The 18,105-nt window shown below is 39.6% G+C and overlaps 1 protein-coding gene across 3 annotated transcripts in view; it reads left to right on the plus strand.

The window, feature by feature from the left end:
• Positions 1–13,754, plus strand: part of Papss2 (3'-phosphoadenosine 5'-phosphosulfate synthase 2) — a 79,728-nt gene extending 65,974 nt beyond the window's left edge. For all 3 annotated transcript variants that reach the window (XM_040272195.2, XM_005339193.4, XM_078042100.1), the window contains 4 exons: positions 7,112–7,247; positions 9,093–9,361; positions 10,989–11,218; positions 11,927–13,754. In XM_040272195.2, the coding sequence (XP_040128129.1) occupies positions 7,112–7,247; positions 9,093–9,361; positions 10,989–11,218; positions 11,927–12,068 (777 nt within the window). In that variant the 3' untranslated portion in view covers positions 12,069–13,754. The remainder of the gene's footprint in view (positions 1–7,111; positions 7,248–9,092; positions 9,362–10,988; positions 11,219–11,926) is intronic.
• The last annotated feature ends 4,351 nt before the right edge of the window (positions 13,755–18,105 follow it).

Consider the following 18,105-nt stretch of genomic DNA (forward strand, 5'->3'; position numbering starts at 1 on the left):
TACTCCCAAAAGTAATCATGAGACTTGTATTTCCATGTGGCACTGGGAATGGCATTTTCTTTATGTCACCAAGGAAACGGTCTGTCTGTTCCCATCTGTTCTCATAGCTCCTCATTGATGACACTCCGGACGGTCCATTCAAGGACTCTGTTGAGTCACTGTGAAACCATGTGACATGATCCCAGATGAAATCATGAGGAAGAGCCGGTGAAACTTGTAAAAATCACGCTTGGAGAAACCCAGATGCCTTTCATCCACAGCTCTCAAAGCCTTTCCAGGCAGTAATTATTTCTCACAATGCTCTTGTGAAGTAGGAAAAAAAAATCATTTCTTCCATTTTATAGATGTAGAAACCAAGAGAACAAAGTGTGACTTCCCAGTGAAGGACAGGAAAAAGAGGTTCATAATTATGTTCTTTAACTCCACAATAAAGACCAGAAGTTCAGTTCGATCAATAGCATCACCTGGGCAGCTTTAAAAATTACCCATGATGGGATCCCACTCTCACTGATTCTGATTAAATTGGCTTTGGATCAATCCTGGTCCTGGGAGGTTTTAAATCTCACCATGATCTGAATGTGCTGAGAACCACTTCAGTAGATAATTACCCGGAGCTGTTTCCTATGACTTCACCTGGATATATCCAAGAACACCCCAAACTCAACATCTCATCCTCTCCCCAGATTTGTTCCCCCTCATGTGTCCCTTATCTCACCGACAGCCCCACCGTCCAAACGGTGATCTATAAACCTGGGTGTCGTTCTTGCTTCTTACTTCTCCTCTTGCTCATTCAACCACAAAGTTCTGCCTCCCAGGTATTACTTCAATTTATTCACTCCTGTTTCAGTTTGGGCCAGGACATTTCATTTCTTCCCTGTCCCTCTAATCTATTCTTCAGCCAGAGTGAACTGTTCAAGCTTTATTTGAGAACCCCTTTGCAAAGATGGGACTTATCTTTTAGCCTTTCACCACGGCCACTCAGCACATCTTCTCCTCCAGTCATCTCCAAGCTGCTCAGTAAATGATGCCCTCTCTCACTTCTGCACATGCTCGTCCCCTCAGCGTAGGACACTGTCCACTCCTGCCTCTTCATCTTATTCCCTCCTTTAAGAAAGTCAACCCTAACGCACATGACACATAAGCATGAATAAATGCCTTCTGTATGCTCCTGCCCACACCTGTGACAGGTAATACTGAAGGTGAGGCTGAAACAGGAAGCAGTGAGCCACTGATTAGAGGCTGTGGGTGTGGTGGAAAGAAAAGCCCTGGTTTGTAAAAATCCTAGACTTGGGTTCTGGCTTTGGTAAGACAGCTGTGTGCCCTTGAACTGTGCTACTTTCCCTTCACAAAACTGCCTTCCTACCTGAAAATGAAGACATTAGGTGCACATGATTTCCAGGTCCCTTAAAACTCCAGTTTCCATGACTGTGATAGACACTGCAGAACAGAATGTATATCCCCTGCTTGTATCACATTGGTTTTTCTTCTCAGTTCTTTTCTTTGAACCCTTTCCATCATGACCATATTTGTGGCCTTATTTTCCTGAACCTACTATTTCTTTTTCTACTCTCTCTTCTTTTTTCATTCTGGCCTCTGCAGCTTCCCACTCTCAGTTGTTCCTCTCCTTTCAGTTTGCCCACTCCCTCGCCTTCTTCCTCTCCTTGCCCTCTCGGGGCCCATTCTATTTGCCACGGCTTTCTTAGTCTTTGCTCCAGTGCTTGAACTCGTTATCTCCTCCTTTATGCATTCTTCTGGCCTGTGATTCCAAACCCAATTCCTCTTTCACCCAATTCCACTCCACCAGACTTGGTAAGCCTGATCCTCACTCTTCTGGGTGCATCCAGTTTTGCAAATCCCCTGGCTGTGGCCCTCCTTTGGCAGGAGGCTTGAGAGGGAGTGGGAACTTGTAGGCCACAAGCACTGGACCTCCCTTCCTACAGCTGGACCCAGTCTGGGGATAGTTGGACCACCGCAGAGAGGGCATTGTCCTTGCAGTCATTCTGCCCCATCCTAGAAATGCCAATGTCACACTTTCGACACTGCTCATCAGACTGACTTTCAGGCTGGGTGGTGAATGAAGTCAGCGTCTTCAATAGAGCAATGCAGTGCAGGGAGGACCCCTAGTGTCCAGATGAGCTACTGCACCACAGGGATTTTGGGTCTTAATTTGAAAATTTTTATCGGTTGTCTAACTTTAAGCAATGAGGACAAAGTTATATATAGTTATGGGTGTTTGAAAATATTCTTTTAAATAATTTGCCTGAGTAAAGGGCTTACAAAGGGGGCCATGAAAACAGAATCAAATACCTTGCCCAATTACCCTTGCTCTACCCCAGTTTTCTCATTTGCAATGCTACTGACATTTGGGGTCAGATGATTCTTTATTGGTGCATGGAGGGAGGTGGGCAGCTGTCCCGTGCAGCTCAGGATATATAGTAGCATCCTTATCCTTTACACACTGGATGTCAATAGCATCCTTTCTCCTAGTTTAAATGTGGCAATCACTAATGCCTGTCAAATGTCACCACGAGCAAAATGTTGAGAACCACCACTTGCTTACCACAATCCCATTCCCTGGAGCCCTCTGGGATGCAAGTCATTGTAAACCCCAATATCTGGCCATAACAGCAAGGTTCAAGGAACACTCCACTACTACCTTTGTGCCTTCCTACTAGGTGTTGTTTTTTTAATTTCATTTTTTTTTTCCCCAGCCAGGCTCTCATTGAGTTGCCCAAATAGACCTTACACTTGGATCCTCTGGACTCAGCCTCTGAGCAGCTTTCAGCAACCTTTTAAATCAATCAGCTTTCTCTTGCTCACTGCACCTCCTCCTATATTAATATTTCAGATGGACAAGTTGTCCTTATATAGATGTAATCATTCAGTGGTTGTCTCTTTGCTCCTGGCTTATTTCACTTATTTCACTCATTTCACCCAGAATGTCCTCCAGGTTCATCCATGTTGTAGCATTTAACAGGATGTTTTTTCCTCTTGAAAGCTAATGATATTCCATTGTAAGTGTGTACCACATTTTATTGATCCAGTCATCCACTGGTGAACATTTGGTTTGCTTCCACCTCTTAGCCATTGTGAATAGTTGCTGAGCAACATCTCTTCAAGACCCTCTCAGTCCTGTGCAGTGGCATGCACCTATAGTCCCAGCCACTCAGGAGGCAGAAAGCAAAGATTCTCTAAATTGCTCAGGGCCTCACTAAGTTGCTGATGCTGGCTTTGAACTTGTGATCTTCCTGCCTTAGTCTCCTGAGTCCCTGAGATTACAGGCGTACGCCACCACGCCCAGCTGTTGACCATTTTTCAATGCACACAAGTTTTTAAATTTGAAGTAATCCCGTTTGTCTACTTTTGCTTTTTTGCCTGTGCTTTTCTGGTTCCATATGCAAGAAATCACTACTGAATTCCTTGTTTCTCTCTATATTTTTACGTAAGAGTTTTGTAGTTTTAGGTATTACGTGTATGTCTTTAATCCATTTTGAGTTAAGTTCTGTTTATGGTGTAAGATAAGTGTCCTACTGCTTTCTTCTGCATATGGTTAATCAGTTTCCCCAATGCATTTTTCTGTTCTTTTTAGTTATACATGACAGCTGAATGCACTTTGACATATTATACCTATATGAATCACAACTTCCCATTCTTCTGGTTGTATGTGATGTGGAGTTACACTGGTTGTGTATTCATATTTGAACATTGGAAAGTTATGTCTGGTTCATTCTACTGTCTTGTTCTACTACCTGTTCCCATTTTCCCCCTTTCCCTTCATTCCCCTTTGTCTAATCCAAAGTACTCTATTCTTCCCTATCTCTGATTGTGAGTTAGCATCGGCATATCAGAGAAAGCATTCAGCCTTTAGTTTGTTGGTATTGGCTTATTTCACTTAGCATGATAGTCTCCAGTTCCATCCATTTACTGGCAAATGCTATAATTTTGTTTCTCTTTATGACTGAGTAATATTCCATTGTGTATATATACCACATTTTCTTTATTTATCTGTGGAAGGACACCTAGGCTGGTTCCATAGTTTAGCAATTGTGAATTGAGCTGCTATAACATTGATGTGGCTGCTTCACTCTGGTATGCTGATTTTAGGTCCTTTGGGTGCCTATCAAGGAAAGGGATAACTGGGTCAAAGTGGGGGGTTCCATTCCAAGTTTTCTGAGGAATCTCCATACTGCTTTCCAGAGTGGTTGCACCAATTTGCAGTCCCACCAGCAATGTATGAGTGTGCCTTTTCCCCAGTGCATTTGTTGAAAGGACTGTCCTTTCTCCCTGATGTCTTTAGTGAAGATCATTGAGAAAATGGGGTTTTAGTGAACAGTCTATGTCTAGCCTGCCATGCAGACTTTGCTACATTTTGCTGCTCTTTGGTGATTTAATTTTAAAGTGGATATAAGTGAAGGAAGCTTCATCTTTTGAGAGTTTCCTTAGAAATTATGCTAAACAATAATTAACTGGTAGAAAACGACTTGTCTGATTTCCCCGCCAGGGCCTCTATTTTGGGTCCTTACTAGAAATAGTCCAAGATACATCAGACTGTAGGAGCAGTATGCTAGAAGTGGTTCCCAAACCCTGGAGTTGTCCATGAGCTAGCCAGAGAATCTCCAAGCATAAAATTATGCTCATGATACTAAGACTGTGTAACTGTGTTGACAGTTGCACAGTTGATATAAAAGCAACCATGCATAAAACTAGCACCTTAGACTCGAAATGGTGACAGCTAACTAGATGTATGATCATTGTACTCTCCATCAATATGAGCTTGCATAAAAAAAACAACTTCAATTAAGAATGTTCTTTAATTTTTATTAGTTATTGATGGACTTTTATTTATTTATTTGTTTATACGTGGTGCTGAGAATCAAACCCAGTGCCTCACACATGCTAGGCAAGTGCTCTACCACTGAGCCAAACCCCAGCCCCAAAAATGTTCTTGATGAAGCTCTAAAAATGATTATTAAATCTTGACCTGAATTCATGTCTCTCTCACATCCTGTCACATTAAAGTACTTCCACTGAATATACTAACATACAATGGTTAGCTTAAGGAAAAAGTACTTGTATGATTGAGCTACAAGTGAAGTTAGATGCTTTTTTTGTTTATGGTTTTGTTTTTTATGAAATAGCTTTTTTTAAAAAAAAAAGTACTGGGAATTGAATCCACTGAACCACATCCTCACCCCTTATTTATATATTTATTTTTTTATTTTTATTTTTTGTAATATTTAGAGACAGGGTCTCACTGAGTTGCTTAGCAACTTACTTTTGTTGAAGCTCACTTTGAACCCACGATCCTCCTGCCTCAGCTTCCTGAGCCACTGGGAGTATAGGCGCATGCCACCTGCCCAGCTCCCTTTTTATTTTTTATTTTGAGACAGAGTCTGACTAAGTTGCTGAGGCTGGTTTTGAACTTACAATCTTGCCTCAACCTCCAGAGCTATGGTGATTACAGCCATGTGTCCAGCATGAAACACCATTTTTACTTGAAATAATAGGTGAAAAACTATGGTTATTCAGAGTTGCTTATTTGGCAGGTCTTTTCAAAATGAACAAAGTCCTGTCACAATCAAGAGTATTAGTTGCTTACGATTAATCTTTCAAGCAAAAAAGTTTTTTTGTAAAATGTATATTCATTGCCATAAGTTAGGCAGCTTCACAGTTCTTAGAAAAATTTCTGGTAAGAACAGCAGTAATATTAACAAATATGTGTGTTTTTTAAAATTCTATAATAAACCGTGTCAGCATTAGAAGACTTAAAAATTTAGTGAATTCTGGTGTCCTTCAACAGATGAGTGGATAAAGAAAATGTGGTACATAAACACAATGGAAATATTACTCAGCCATAAAGAAGAATGAGATTATGTCATGTGTTAGTAAATGGATGGAACTGGAGATTATCATGCTAAGTGAAATAAGCCACTCCCCACAAAAAAATGAAAGCCAAAGGTTCTCTGTGATATGGGGATGCTGACTCACAATAAGTGGGGGTGAGAAGTAAAGGTTCACCAGATTGGATGAGAAGGAGAGTGTCAGGGGGAGGGATGGGGGATGGGAATGGGAAAAACAGTAGAATGAATCAGAACTTTTCTGTGTTCATATATGAATACACAACCATTGTAACTCCACATTATTACAACCACAAAAATGGGAAGTTATATGATATGTCAAAACACATTCTATTGTCATGTATAACTAAAAAGAACAACAAAAAAACTCAGTGAATCAATATTTTCTAGTTGACCAATATGTTATATTACATAATCCTTCATGGGTAAAAGATTCATTCAAAGCATAGTGGATTTTTAATGTAATGGAATATGAAAAGTGCATAGAAAAAGTGTCAGATCTTACAGTGCAGCTTACCTTTAAAAAAACTGGCATTTATCGTATTTTGGTGTAGTGTCAAAAAGGAATATCTACAATTATATAAAAAAGCTAACAAGGGGCTGGGTTTGTGGCTCAATGGGTTTTCTTTATATACTTCAGCCCAAACAACATATTGCCACAGATTAAATGCAGAAGTAAGTGTGAAAAGCCAGCAGTCCTCTGTTAAGTCAGATAAAGAGATTTGTAGACATGTAAAATAATGCTATACATCCTGGGGGTTTTTAGGGGAAGGGAGAGGAATAATAGGATTTTTTTGGCTAAAAATGTTATTTATGTTAATGTGTAATAGATATATTAATGTTCATTTTAAATTAATTCATAACTATTTTCAAAGTTTCTCAGTTTTCATTTCTAATATGGAAAATGATGTTAAGGAGCTACGACTCCTGACCTTTTAATTTTTAAATTTTGAGTCAGGGTCTGGCTAAGTAACTGAGGGTCTTGCTGAATTGCCAAGGCTGGCTTTAAACATGTGATCCCTCTGCCTTGGCTTCTGAAGTCTCTGGGATTACAGGTGTGCACCACCCACCTGGCTTCATTTTTAAGAGCAAAGGAAGCCAAAAGACCAAAAAGTTTGATAAATAATGTGCTAAGAATGCTGAAGAATTGAAGGCAGCTCTTCATCCCAAGACTAATCCAAAAAGGAGGGAAAAGTTCAAATAAAATAGAAATCAATATTCATCCTGAACGACTTTAATCATGTTCTTTCTAGATGGTGATGGAAAGTGGGGATTGGCTGGTTGGTGGAGACCTTCAGGTGCTGGAGAGAATAAGATGGAATGACGGGCTGGACCAATACCGTCTGACACCTCTGGAGCTCAAACAGAAATGTAAAGAAATGAATGCTGGTATGTAAACTGCTTTGAGTGCATTTGTTAGTACTGCCTACCATAGTCTGATAAAAGAATTAAAGATATGAGGAATCAGTATTTTAAAATGAAAACATCTGGTATTAGGCCTGTAATCCCAGCTACTCCAGAGGCTGAGGCAGGAGGATAGAAAGTTTAAGGCCAGCCTCAGTGATTTAAACAATGTCCTAAACAACTAAGCAAGAACTGTTCTCAGAATAAAAAAAAAAAAAAATAGCTGGGCACGGTGACATGTACCTATGATACCAGTGGCTCAGGAGGCTGAGGCAGGAGGATCTCGTATTCAAAGCCAGCCTCAGCAAAAGCGAGGTGCTAAGCAACTCAGAGACACTATCTCTAAATAAAATATAAAATACAAAGTGGAGATGTGGCTCAGTGGTAAAGTGCCCCTGAATTCAATCCCCAGTACCAAAAAATTTTAAAAAATAAAAGGAGCTAAGGATGAAGCCCAGTTTTTGTAAAGCGACTCTGGGTTCAATTCCCAGTACCAAAATAAATAATTAAATAAACAGAAATAAAATAAAATGAAAATATCTATAGGTATATCTATGATATAGAAACAGTTCAAATTTGTAGTCTATTCATATGCTGGAACACTATGCAGTAGTTAGAAATATGCACAGACACAGAAAGATACCTAAAATGTATTAAGTAAAAGAGCAAATTGCAGAACAATATGTACAGCACAATCATATTTTGGAAGAAAAAAATCATTTTTAAAACCCTAACCTGTGTATATAAAAGCAGAAAAGTTTCTGGGGTAATATGGCACCAAATGGCAGATAACAGCAACTACCCACCTCTTGGGGATGGAGTTGGACTAAGGAGAAGGGAAGATTGTAATTCTTTATACATTTTGAAAAAGAGAAGGAAAAGTAATGATAGAATTATCAATGATTGTTATATTCTAGATATATATTAACTATATTTCACTACCAGAAAGAAAGTAAGGCTCTCAGAAGTCTATCATTGTGTGGAGTAGGTTTTAAGCTTTCTTTAAAACTACTTTAAAGCGATGGTCTTTTTTCTTTTCTTTTTTTTTTTTTTTTGGTGGCACTGGGGACCAAACCCAAGGGTGCTCTACCATTGAGCTACATCTCCAGACCTTTTTATTTTTTGAGACAGGTTCTCACTAAGGTGCTGAAGGCGGCCTTGAACTTTCAGTCCTTCTGTCTCAGCCTCCTGAGTCATTGTGTTTAGATGTGCACTAAAGTAGTATTTGTATCTGTAGATTATTGCGCCATGCATGGGCCCCAGGAAATGTTCTTCCTTATTATTCATCTCCTGGGGAAACAGGACTAGAGCAAGAGCACTGATTCTTCCTGAGCCTTGGTTTCAGTAAAGGCCCTGCAAAAAAATGTGTTCAGCCAGGCACAGTAGTGAATGCCTAGAATACCAGTAGCTCAGGAGGCCGAGACAGGATCGCAAATTTAAAGCCAGCCTCAGCAAGTTAGTGAGGCCCTAAGCAACTCAGACAGACCCTGTCTCTAAATAAAATATTAAAATGAGCTGAGGATGTGGCTCAATGGTTAAGTGTCTTTGGGTTCAATCCCCAGTTAAAAAAAAAAAAAAAAAAAGTGTTCATTCCTGAGCCTCCCTTGATGGCTTCCTGTCTGCATCCTCTCATTGTCTAAGCAATCTTGCATTGATTCTTGGGGTTTGATTAACACTCCTGATGGCCAGGCATATTCTCCAGCTGATAGGTAAAAGCAAGTGGATGTAATGAATACACTGAACCATAAACATAGCTTTTCTTTCCTGTCTGTTCTTACGGACAAGAAACAGCGTTTCTTTGACCTTGACTTTTCTGCTTTTCTCTCCCAGATGCAGTGTTTGCCTTCCAGTTGCGCAATCCCGTCCACAATGGCCATGCTCTGTTGATGCAGGACACCCGTCGCCGGCTCCTGGAGAGGGGCTACAAACACCCAGTTCTCCTGCTCCACCCTCTGGGGGGCTGGACCAAGGATGATGATGTGCCTCTGGACTGGCGGATGAAACAGCATGCTGCTGTGCTTGAGGAAGGGGTCCTGGACCCCAAATCAACCATTGTTGCTATCTTTCCATCTCCTATGTTATATGCCGGCCCCACAGAGGTGAGCAATCCCTGAGCTGGGCAATTAGATCAGAATGCAAGCTCAAACTGTATCTAGAAGAGTGAATGAGTCTGTGATTTTTTTTTCTCTTCCTCATGAGCAAATTCTGGTCTCTTTGTCCAGTTTAACAATGTGGCCATTTTGTATTTGTAAAAATGCTAGAAACATCAAGCCAAACCTATTATATATTGCCTCTGAGAATATGGAGGCTGGCTTGTGAACCAGATAGGTAATGGAGCTCATCTGGGTTATTGGGCAAGTTGTATGTAGCCTAATATTCAATCATCATAAATGATTCAACATGCCCAGTGAGCCTCTTACAAGGGAGAGGATGTCCTTAAAAGATAAATGTCAGGCTGGGGATGTAGCTCAGTTGGTAGAGTGCTTGCCTGCATGTACAGGGAACTGGGTTTAATCCTCAGCACCACACAAACACACACAAAAATGGTAAATGTCTCCCTTTTATCCTAACCCAGTGAGCCTATCAGGGATCTTCTTTGTCCTACTGCACCAGCAGTGTAATGCTTGAAGAAGTCTGAAAGAAATATGATGAAAGTCTCAACCTTTGAGCTGTCCCAAACTGAAGTTCATGAATTCTCTTAAATCTCCATCCTTTGTATTTCTGTCTGAGCTTTAGAGAGGGCAGTGTTCTGTTGAACTGGAATCAATGTTTGCATGTGAAAGGTAACTATTAGCTCATGTTGGAGTCTGTAATTTCCTTTAAACTGTGATTTAGCCAAATAAGGAAGGACTGGATAGCAAAGTTTATAGTTTTTGTAGGTCAGAAGATCTGAGTGTTCCTAGTCTACTGTCCTGTTTGGAGAAGAGATGAGGAAATAATCCTTGAGTCCTAAGGAGGGAATTCATATGATCCTTTCTTTTGTTTAGCCTTTTTAAAAATTTGTTCTTTTTAGTTTTACATGACAGTAGAATATATTTTAACATTTAGACATGGAGTATAACTTCCTATTCTTGTGGCTGTACACGCTGTGGAGTTACATTGGTTGTGAATTCATATATGAACGTAGGCAAGTAATGTCCTATTCATTCTACTGCCTTACCCATTCCCATTCCCTCTTCCTTCCCACCGTCCAATGTGGTGAACCTCTACTCCTCCCTACACCCCCCCTTCTATTGTGAGTCAGCATCCACCTATCAGACAAAACATTTGGCCTTTGATTTTTTTGGGGGGGGGATTAGCTTATTTCACTGGGCATCATAAACTCCAGTTCCATCCATTTACTGGCAAATTCCATAATTTCATTTTTATTTATAGATGAGTAATATTCCATCGTGTATATATATTTTCTTTTTCCATTCATCTGTTGAAGGATACCTAGGTCAGTTCCATAGCTCAGCTATTGTGAATTGAGCTGCTATGAATATTGATGTGGCTATGTCACTACAGTATACTGATTTTAAGTCCTTTGGGTATTATGTGATTCTTTTCTTTGAAGCTTCTATTGAACCCAATAGAACCAAGCATGAAGAGGAGAGCACATAGTCTTATTTAGGAGTGGCTTTCTTGCAACTTTTAGGTGACCAATATTACTGAACTACTTTTAAAGCAGAGACCCATAGACCTGGCCTGTGGTGAACATCATGTCCTTTATATGATGTTTCCTAGGTCCAGTGGCACTGCAGGGCCCGGATGATTGCAGGGGCCAACTTCTACATCGTGGGCAGGGATCCTGCAGGAATGCCTCACCCTGAGACCAAGGAGGACCTGTATGAACCCACTCATGGGGGGAAGGTCTTGAGCATGGCCCCTGGCCTCACCTCTGTGGAAATCATTCCATTCCGAGTGGCTGCCTACAATAAGGCTAAAAAAGCCATGGACTTCTATGATCCAACAAGGTAGGTTTCCAGAGAAAAATTAGTCAAAATCTTTATGACTGGAATGATGAGGCAAAATTTTGGCCCTTTGGGAAACTCTCCAGCGCTTTTGCACACACTCCCCGTTAGAATGAAGTCCCTTTGGAGTTAAAACTTGGTCTTGGACATTTTTTTTTTTTTTATCTCCTGAAGTTGCAGCACAGTCCTATGCACATAGTAAATGGTCCATAAATATTTCTTTCAAGGACAGGGTTGTAGCCCAGTGGTAGCACACTGGCATAGCATGCATGAGACTCTCTTGAATTCAATCCCCAGCACCACAATATATATATTTTTTTCTTTCTCAACATGTCTGCTTTGAGCATGCACCAAATATTTAGGACATTAAGGGCAGGGGGCAACACAGAAGAAGATTTCAATGAGTATTTATGATACACTCATTCCCCAGGCTGAAAGCCCACAGAACTAGGCAGAAAAATAGAAAACAGTCCTAGGCCTCAAGACACTTCTCACAATAGAGTAGGTGACAGTAAATATTGAATACATAGTTGCCTTTTTCCTCTGCCAAGTTCCTGAACTGAAAATTTAGTGAACTGATCATTTTCAAAAATGCAATATTTTACAGAAAGGAAAATAATGTGGGTGTATAAACCCATAACCTAATTCCAGGAACCTTTAGGATAGATGTTACTGACCTACCCTGAGTTCTTTGCTGCTCTACTGTGACAGGCACAATGAGTTCGACTTCATCTCAGGAACCCGTATGAGGAAGCTCGCCAGAGAAGGAGAAAATCCCCCAGATGGCTTCATGGCCCCCAAAGCATGGAAAGTCCTGACAGATTATTACAGGTCCCTGGAGAAGCTCAACTAAATGCACCTTGGCTCCTAAGTTTCCTTCTGAAGTGCTCTTTGATTACCTTTTCTATTTTTGTGATTAGATATTTTGTATCCAAATTGCTTCTCAGTGACTGATTTTAAAATTAATATTTTGTAAAAAGGCAAAAACTGTTGCCTATAATTTAAAGCCAACTTCATTTTTATATATCAAAGTCAAACTGAAGATTAAATATTAGCAGGTAAAAGCAATGTTGTTATACATTTCAGAATGAAATTAGCTGTATTCTCTACCATATCAGAGCACGTAGGTCCCAGATTTCTAAAGCTTTGACCATGTATCTAGTTTACTTGCAAAAAAAGTGAAGCACATTTTTCAGTTTAAACTTGTCAACCTACAATCTCAATATCATGTACCAGTGGCAAAATAAATTGGATTAACAGCCCCTTCTGTACAACTGGAAAAAAAAAATCATCACCCTAAATGAGACGTGCCTCACATCAAGTTTCTTGCTAATCATTTACCTCATAACTATACACAGCCTTACTGCCCAATATCCTCTGACTGGAGAAAGCAAATGTGTGATAATGTGAATTTAGTCTTAGGAGTCTATACAACCTACTTCTGCCATGCAAGTTATATTTCCCAATAAGAGAAGTCTCAGTGGCCTTCCATGACTAATAAATTGTGATATAATAATATAGAGTACTTTAATGAAGGAATTTGTACCAATGGATCAATCTGACCATGTTATAGAAAGTTAATTTTTCTCCTTTGTTGTGGTCACTGTGTCTACAGAGTGGTTGGGGCCTATCTGACAGCAGCAGCAACAGCTATAAATAACCAAAAAGTAATTCACATCATCAGACTAGCAAGGAACTAGAACTGGAAAAGACTGCAGAATTATCAAATACTAACATTTTCTCTTAGAGGTGAACAAAATTAGGTGATATACATTCATGTGCCTTGTGAGCTGCTGAGCATTATATCAAAAAATGAAAAATTCCCATTAGGAAGTACTCTTGGCACTGAATGAGTGCCCAGGCCATTTGGATCCTGTCTGGTGTTCTGTCTACACCAGACAATACAGCTGGGTCTGTGCCCCCTCAGCTTCTTAGCAAAGTCTTTTGACCAGCGGGGGCTTAAAAAGCAGCCTTTTTGGATAAAAAAAGGTCCAGGGTTTTGTAAACTCCACTAATTTTACTGTAGTTGGAACTGAAACTTTTCCAAAGACTCAGGCTGTTCTGAGATGTTCTATGATGGCTTTAATTCCAAGAAATAATCTTTTGTGCTCTATGCATAAATTTTATGCCAAGGAATATATGAAAAAAAACAGCATATTTTATACATAGGTTTCTATTGGAGAAACCTAAACTAGAAAGAGAAAACTGATTTTTTTTTTCATATTGTCCATTTAAAAAAAAAAGTCTGGGCTAATACAAGTTCTTTGGAGAATAAATTACAATGGCCACAGCAAAATTTGTTTTTAACACAATAGTGCCTATACTCATTTAATCAGAGATACTCAATGCTGCCTTTTTAGAAAACAGGATATTTATTTAAAACATGAGATAGGATATAGTGCCTTAACCAAAATGTATTTTGTGATTTTAAAAAATATATTTAAAATTGCTCTTTTGCTGTAGTTCTATATTTAGTGCAATGACTCTTTCTGTGTACAATCGATGCTTGTTCTTATTTTAATAAATTTCTTAAAACAAAGGCTGTCTTCTCTGCCTGTAGCACTGGGTGTGGGCTGACCACACAACCCTTGAGAGCTGTGTGACCGACTGGAAAGAAACAGCAAGACCAAACTTGGGACTGTTTGTGGTGCTCATGTCGTTTTCCAACTTGTGCTGTACATGTAAATGACATTGGTCTCAGCCAGGCAGATTGATCTTTTCAAAAGTGACTGGGTTGCTCTGAAGCGGCTGCCTAGAATTTCACTGAAGGAGGATTTGACCTTTTTTCCCTTTCATTTAAGGCAATGAAGTTATCTTCTTTGCCACCTGTTTCTCAAAGGAACAGATCTTGTCCTCAAACGTGCTCCCAAGGAGTTTAAAACCAGCAGGCTTAGAAATAGTTGCAGGAATTTTTGTTTATTTTTCCCCCCTCAGCAATCCCTGCCCTTCCCCTAACTTCAGCACTGCTACTTTTATATGTGCAAAGAAAAATTACCTGTCTCCACCCATCTTTTCAGTGGCCTTCAAGCATGCAGGTTGTTGTTTCTTCTTGAGCCCCTGATTCATTGTCCTGAAGGCTTCATGCAATTTTTTTTTTTTTTTTTGCTATTAATCCTCACTTCCAAATAAAACTGGTATAAGCTTTCAGACAACCCGAAGCTGTCAACTCTAGTCCCTTCCTTTTTGACCCCAGACTTGGTGTCAATTAGCAGGACAAAATAGGACAAAAAATGAGCATGAAGATGTCAGTAGTGCTGAAGAGTGTGCTAAATTGTTCAGGATAGTGATACTGTGAAAAGATCCTGGAAATGCATACAATGATCATTTGGTCAAATATTATCAACTTTTTTTCCTCCTCAGTACCCAGGGGTGACTTACCACTGAGCTACATCTTCGGCCCTTTGTTATTTTAAGACAGGATATAAGTTGTTGAGGCTAACCTCAAACTTGTGATCCAATCCACCTGCCTCAGTTTCCTGAGTGGCTGGGATTATAGGCATGTGCCATTGCATCCACCTGTATCAATGATTCTACCAGGCCTTTAAATTTCCACCTCCTTTGCAAGAATCTTGGTTACTTAGGAAAAGCAAGTTTGTTTTCTTCTCACTTTTCTCTATTATTTCCCCTTAGTTCTAGCTCTGATCGTCTACATAATTTTCCTTACAGGCAAGAAATGAGGATATTAGAAAGGGGCACCCACTAGGTGGGTGTGATGGCACATGGTAAAATCAAGTTGACTCAACTGTTCTTATGTCTAAAGGTTTGAGAGAAAAATGGTGCAGCTTTGGCCTGAGATGTTTTAATGATTCAGGTTTTCATTACCCATTAACAGGTACCATTCTTGCCCTGGCATGCAATTAGTTCTTTGGTAAATGCTATTATTGGGCCACTCATGGTACACATTCATTAAATGCTGAAAATGGCATTCAAGCAACTCACAATATGTACTTCAAAGACTGGGTTTTTTTACGTTTGTTTTTTGCTTATGTTGTAATTTTACTGAATTACTGCAAATAAATTACTACCAGAGTTTAAACACTTTAGTCTTATTCTAGAAAAGGTAAACACAATACCTTTTTATGAGACTTAGCAAAAGAACAAGTGGATGCAAGAAATTCTTCATGAACTATCCTCCAGAGAGAAGCCCTTTGAAAGTAAGTTGAGAGCTTTGTCTTGGCAGTTTTTAATTCTAGGGTGGACTCTGGGGTATGGTTACAATGTATGGAAATGTGGGCCTGCCCTAGATGGAGGATATTTTGCAGGGAGATGGGAATTAAGTCAGGACCAGACTGTTGGGACAGATTGAAATCTGGAACCACCCCCCTTGTAAAAACAAACTGGCTAGGAAATTCCCTCTCCTGAATTTTGCCAAAATCATGGCAGGAGAGGGACTGGATGTCTTGCACATTCTCAAGGCAAGTGGATTCTAGAACCCTAAGAACCCTAAACATCTCAAGTTGCAATTCAAATCCCTCCCAGCTCAAATGCCAACAAGATCAAAAGACTGCTGGAGGGGTGGGTAGGGGTTTGGCTAAAATCAGTTGACTCAATCCAATCCTGCTTGGTACTCTAGCACATGCATATAATACCAACTATTTAGACCGAGTAGGCAGGAGTACTGCAAGTTCAAGAGCAACTTAGTGAGACTCTGTATCAAAATAAAAAGGGTCGGGGCTGGGGATGTGGCTCAAGCGGTAGCGCGCTCGCCTGGCATGCGTGCGGCCTGGGTTCGATCCTCAGCACCGCATACCAACAAAGATGTTGTGTCCGCCGAAAACTAAAAATAAATAATAAAAATTCTCTCTCTCTCTCTCTCTCTCCTCTCTCACTCTCTTTAAAATAAATAAAATAAAATAAAAAGGGTCAGGGATGTAGTTCACTGGTAAAAAGCCAGAGGGGTGGGTAATGCAAACAAACTAGCCCTACAGTCCCAGACCCAACATAACTATGTCTAGGTAAGAAAAATCACAATGTTAAGGCTGGGGTTGTAGCTTGGTGGAAGATCGCCTGCCTACCACATGAAAATAAATAAATAAAACAAAGACATTATGTAAAAAAAATCCCCAAAAAACAAAACAAAAAAAAAACAAGGTTATACTTCAGTTCCCATTGTTCTTTTGTGTCCACCATCTGGAACAAAAATTTTTAATTACAACTTAAAAAGTTACCCACTAGGTGGGTGTGGTGGCACATACCCGTAATTCCAGCACTCTGGCAGCTTGGGCAATTTAGTGAGGCCATACGAAACTCAGTGAGACCTTGTCTCAAAATAATAAAAACGGCTGGGGATGTGGCTCAGTGGTTAAGCAGCCTTGGGTTCAATCCCCCATATGAAAGTAAGTTTTAAAAATGTTATCTACCTAGGGAGAATTGGGTGAGTTAAGCAGCTCTCTATTATCAAGTAAAAGCAAACTGAAGGAATCCAATGGAGCACTCCCTGCAAGCCTGTCCACACAAACCATATACATGTTGTTCACAGTTCTAGCATGCTTACTTGTTCTAACATTGCCTTTATTTAGCAAATATCAGTGGCTTCATCATCTCGACATTTGCCATTTTTTGTTTATCTAGCTCTCTTTGCCGTAACATATAATTTCCTTTGAATACTTTATATCTTTCCTGTTACATTTTGTCTTAAAGAGTCAATAGGGAAACCAAGATAATTGCTCTCAAACCATTTTGATACAGAAGGCTTGGTTTTTGTGCCTGGTGCCAATTCAAATGATGAGGAAAAGGTCTTTGAGAAAACAATAAATTTTATTAAAACTTCTAGCAAAGAAAGAAGGCAGTGGACTAAAGTCCAAAGACCGCCACCACTCCTCACAAGGAAAAACAAAGGACCTTTAAAGGGAAATTCAAGGACTAGGCTCTGGGTATAATTATCAGTAGACATAATACTGTCCATCTAGTGACCTTGAGAGAGCTGTTGTTCACTTTCTGGCACCAGTTCCCAGCCTGTATTTTACTTGCTGGCCTAGAATGGGAAGAACATTAATATTTCCTCAATCCCACTGTTGGGAGAAGAGAAAGAAATACATGTCAGTTTAAGAATAAGCCATGTGTGATCAAGCAGCAAGGTTCATACTCAAAGCATGAAATGGACCCGTTACAAACTTATCCATGGATGAGTCCTGGAGGTTTGATTCTCTTGAATCGAGAATTTAAAGAGTTAATTTAATCCAATGAAGAAATAAATGCAAGCCTATTGAATAGCAATTTCTGCTAAAAGAAAAAAAGTTTTTGGAGTTTTTTGATTTTGTGTCCTATGTCACTTTCTTTAGCTTCCCTTTGATCTCATGAATTTCCCAGGCCCTTCAAGTAAATTCTTATTCCCTGTATTAGAGCTGATCATTTCCAACAGAATCCTAATTGGCATATTCTTGGTAATTTTAGGATTATGATCCCATAGACCCTGATCTTCCTTACACATGACTGCAAAGAGATTTTACTGCATGATACAGCCATCTTTGAGTATTTTAGTCATTCTTATACTTTCTGTCATCTATGCTGTGCTCTATTCTGAGTTCCATGCCTGAATATCGGTGATTATTTCAATGCTTGGAATGTTTTCAAAGTGAGCTGTCATGGTTCGAAAGCCTGTGTTGTCCTGATGCACTCCATGGCTAGCATTGACATTCTCTGGTAATTATTTCAAAGCACCAAAATTACTATTTAAAAGTATTCAAAACCAAGCACATAACTGCACATATTAGATAACCACAAAAATAGTCCCACCTCCAATTTTAGTAATGGGACTCTTGTGGGTCATTAATAAAAAACATACTTGCTACTAAGATTTTTTTACATTGCTACTTCATTTCTTTTAAGTTTGATCTAATCTGTTTATGATAATCTGCATTATATGATAGTCATATTTTAGTCAATTCAGT

The sequence above is a fragment of the Ictidomys tridecemlineatus genome, chromosome 1, assembly GCF_052094955.1.
Source record: "Ictidomys tridecemlineatus isolate mIctTri1 chromosome 1, mIctTri1.hap1, whole genome shotgun sequence".
Taxonomy (NCBI): Eukaryota; Metazoa; Chordata; class Mammalia; order Rodentia; family Sciuridae; genus Ictidomys; species Ictidomys tridecemlineatus.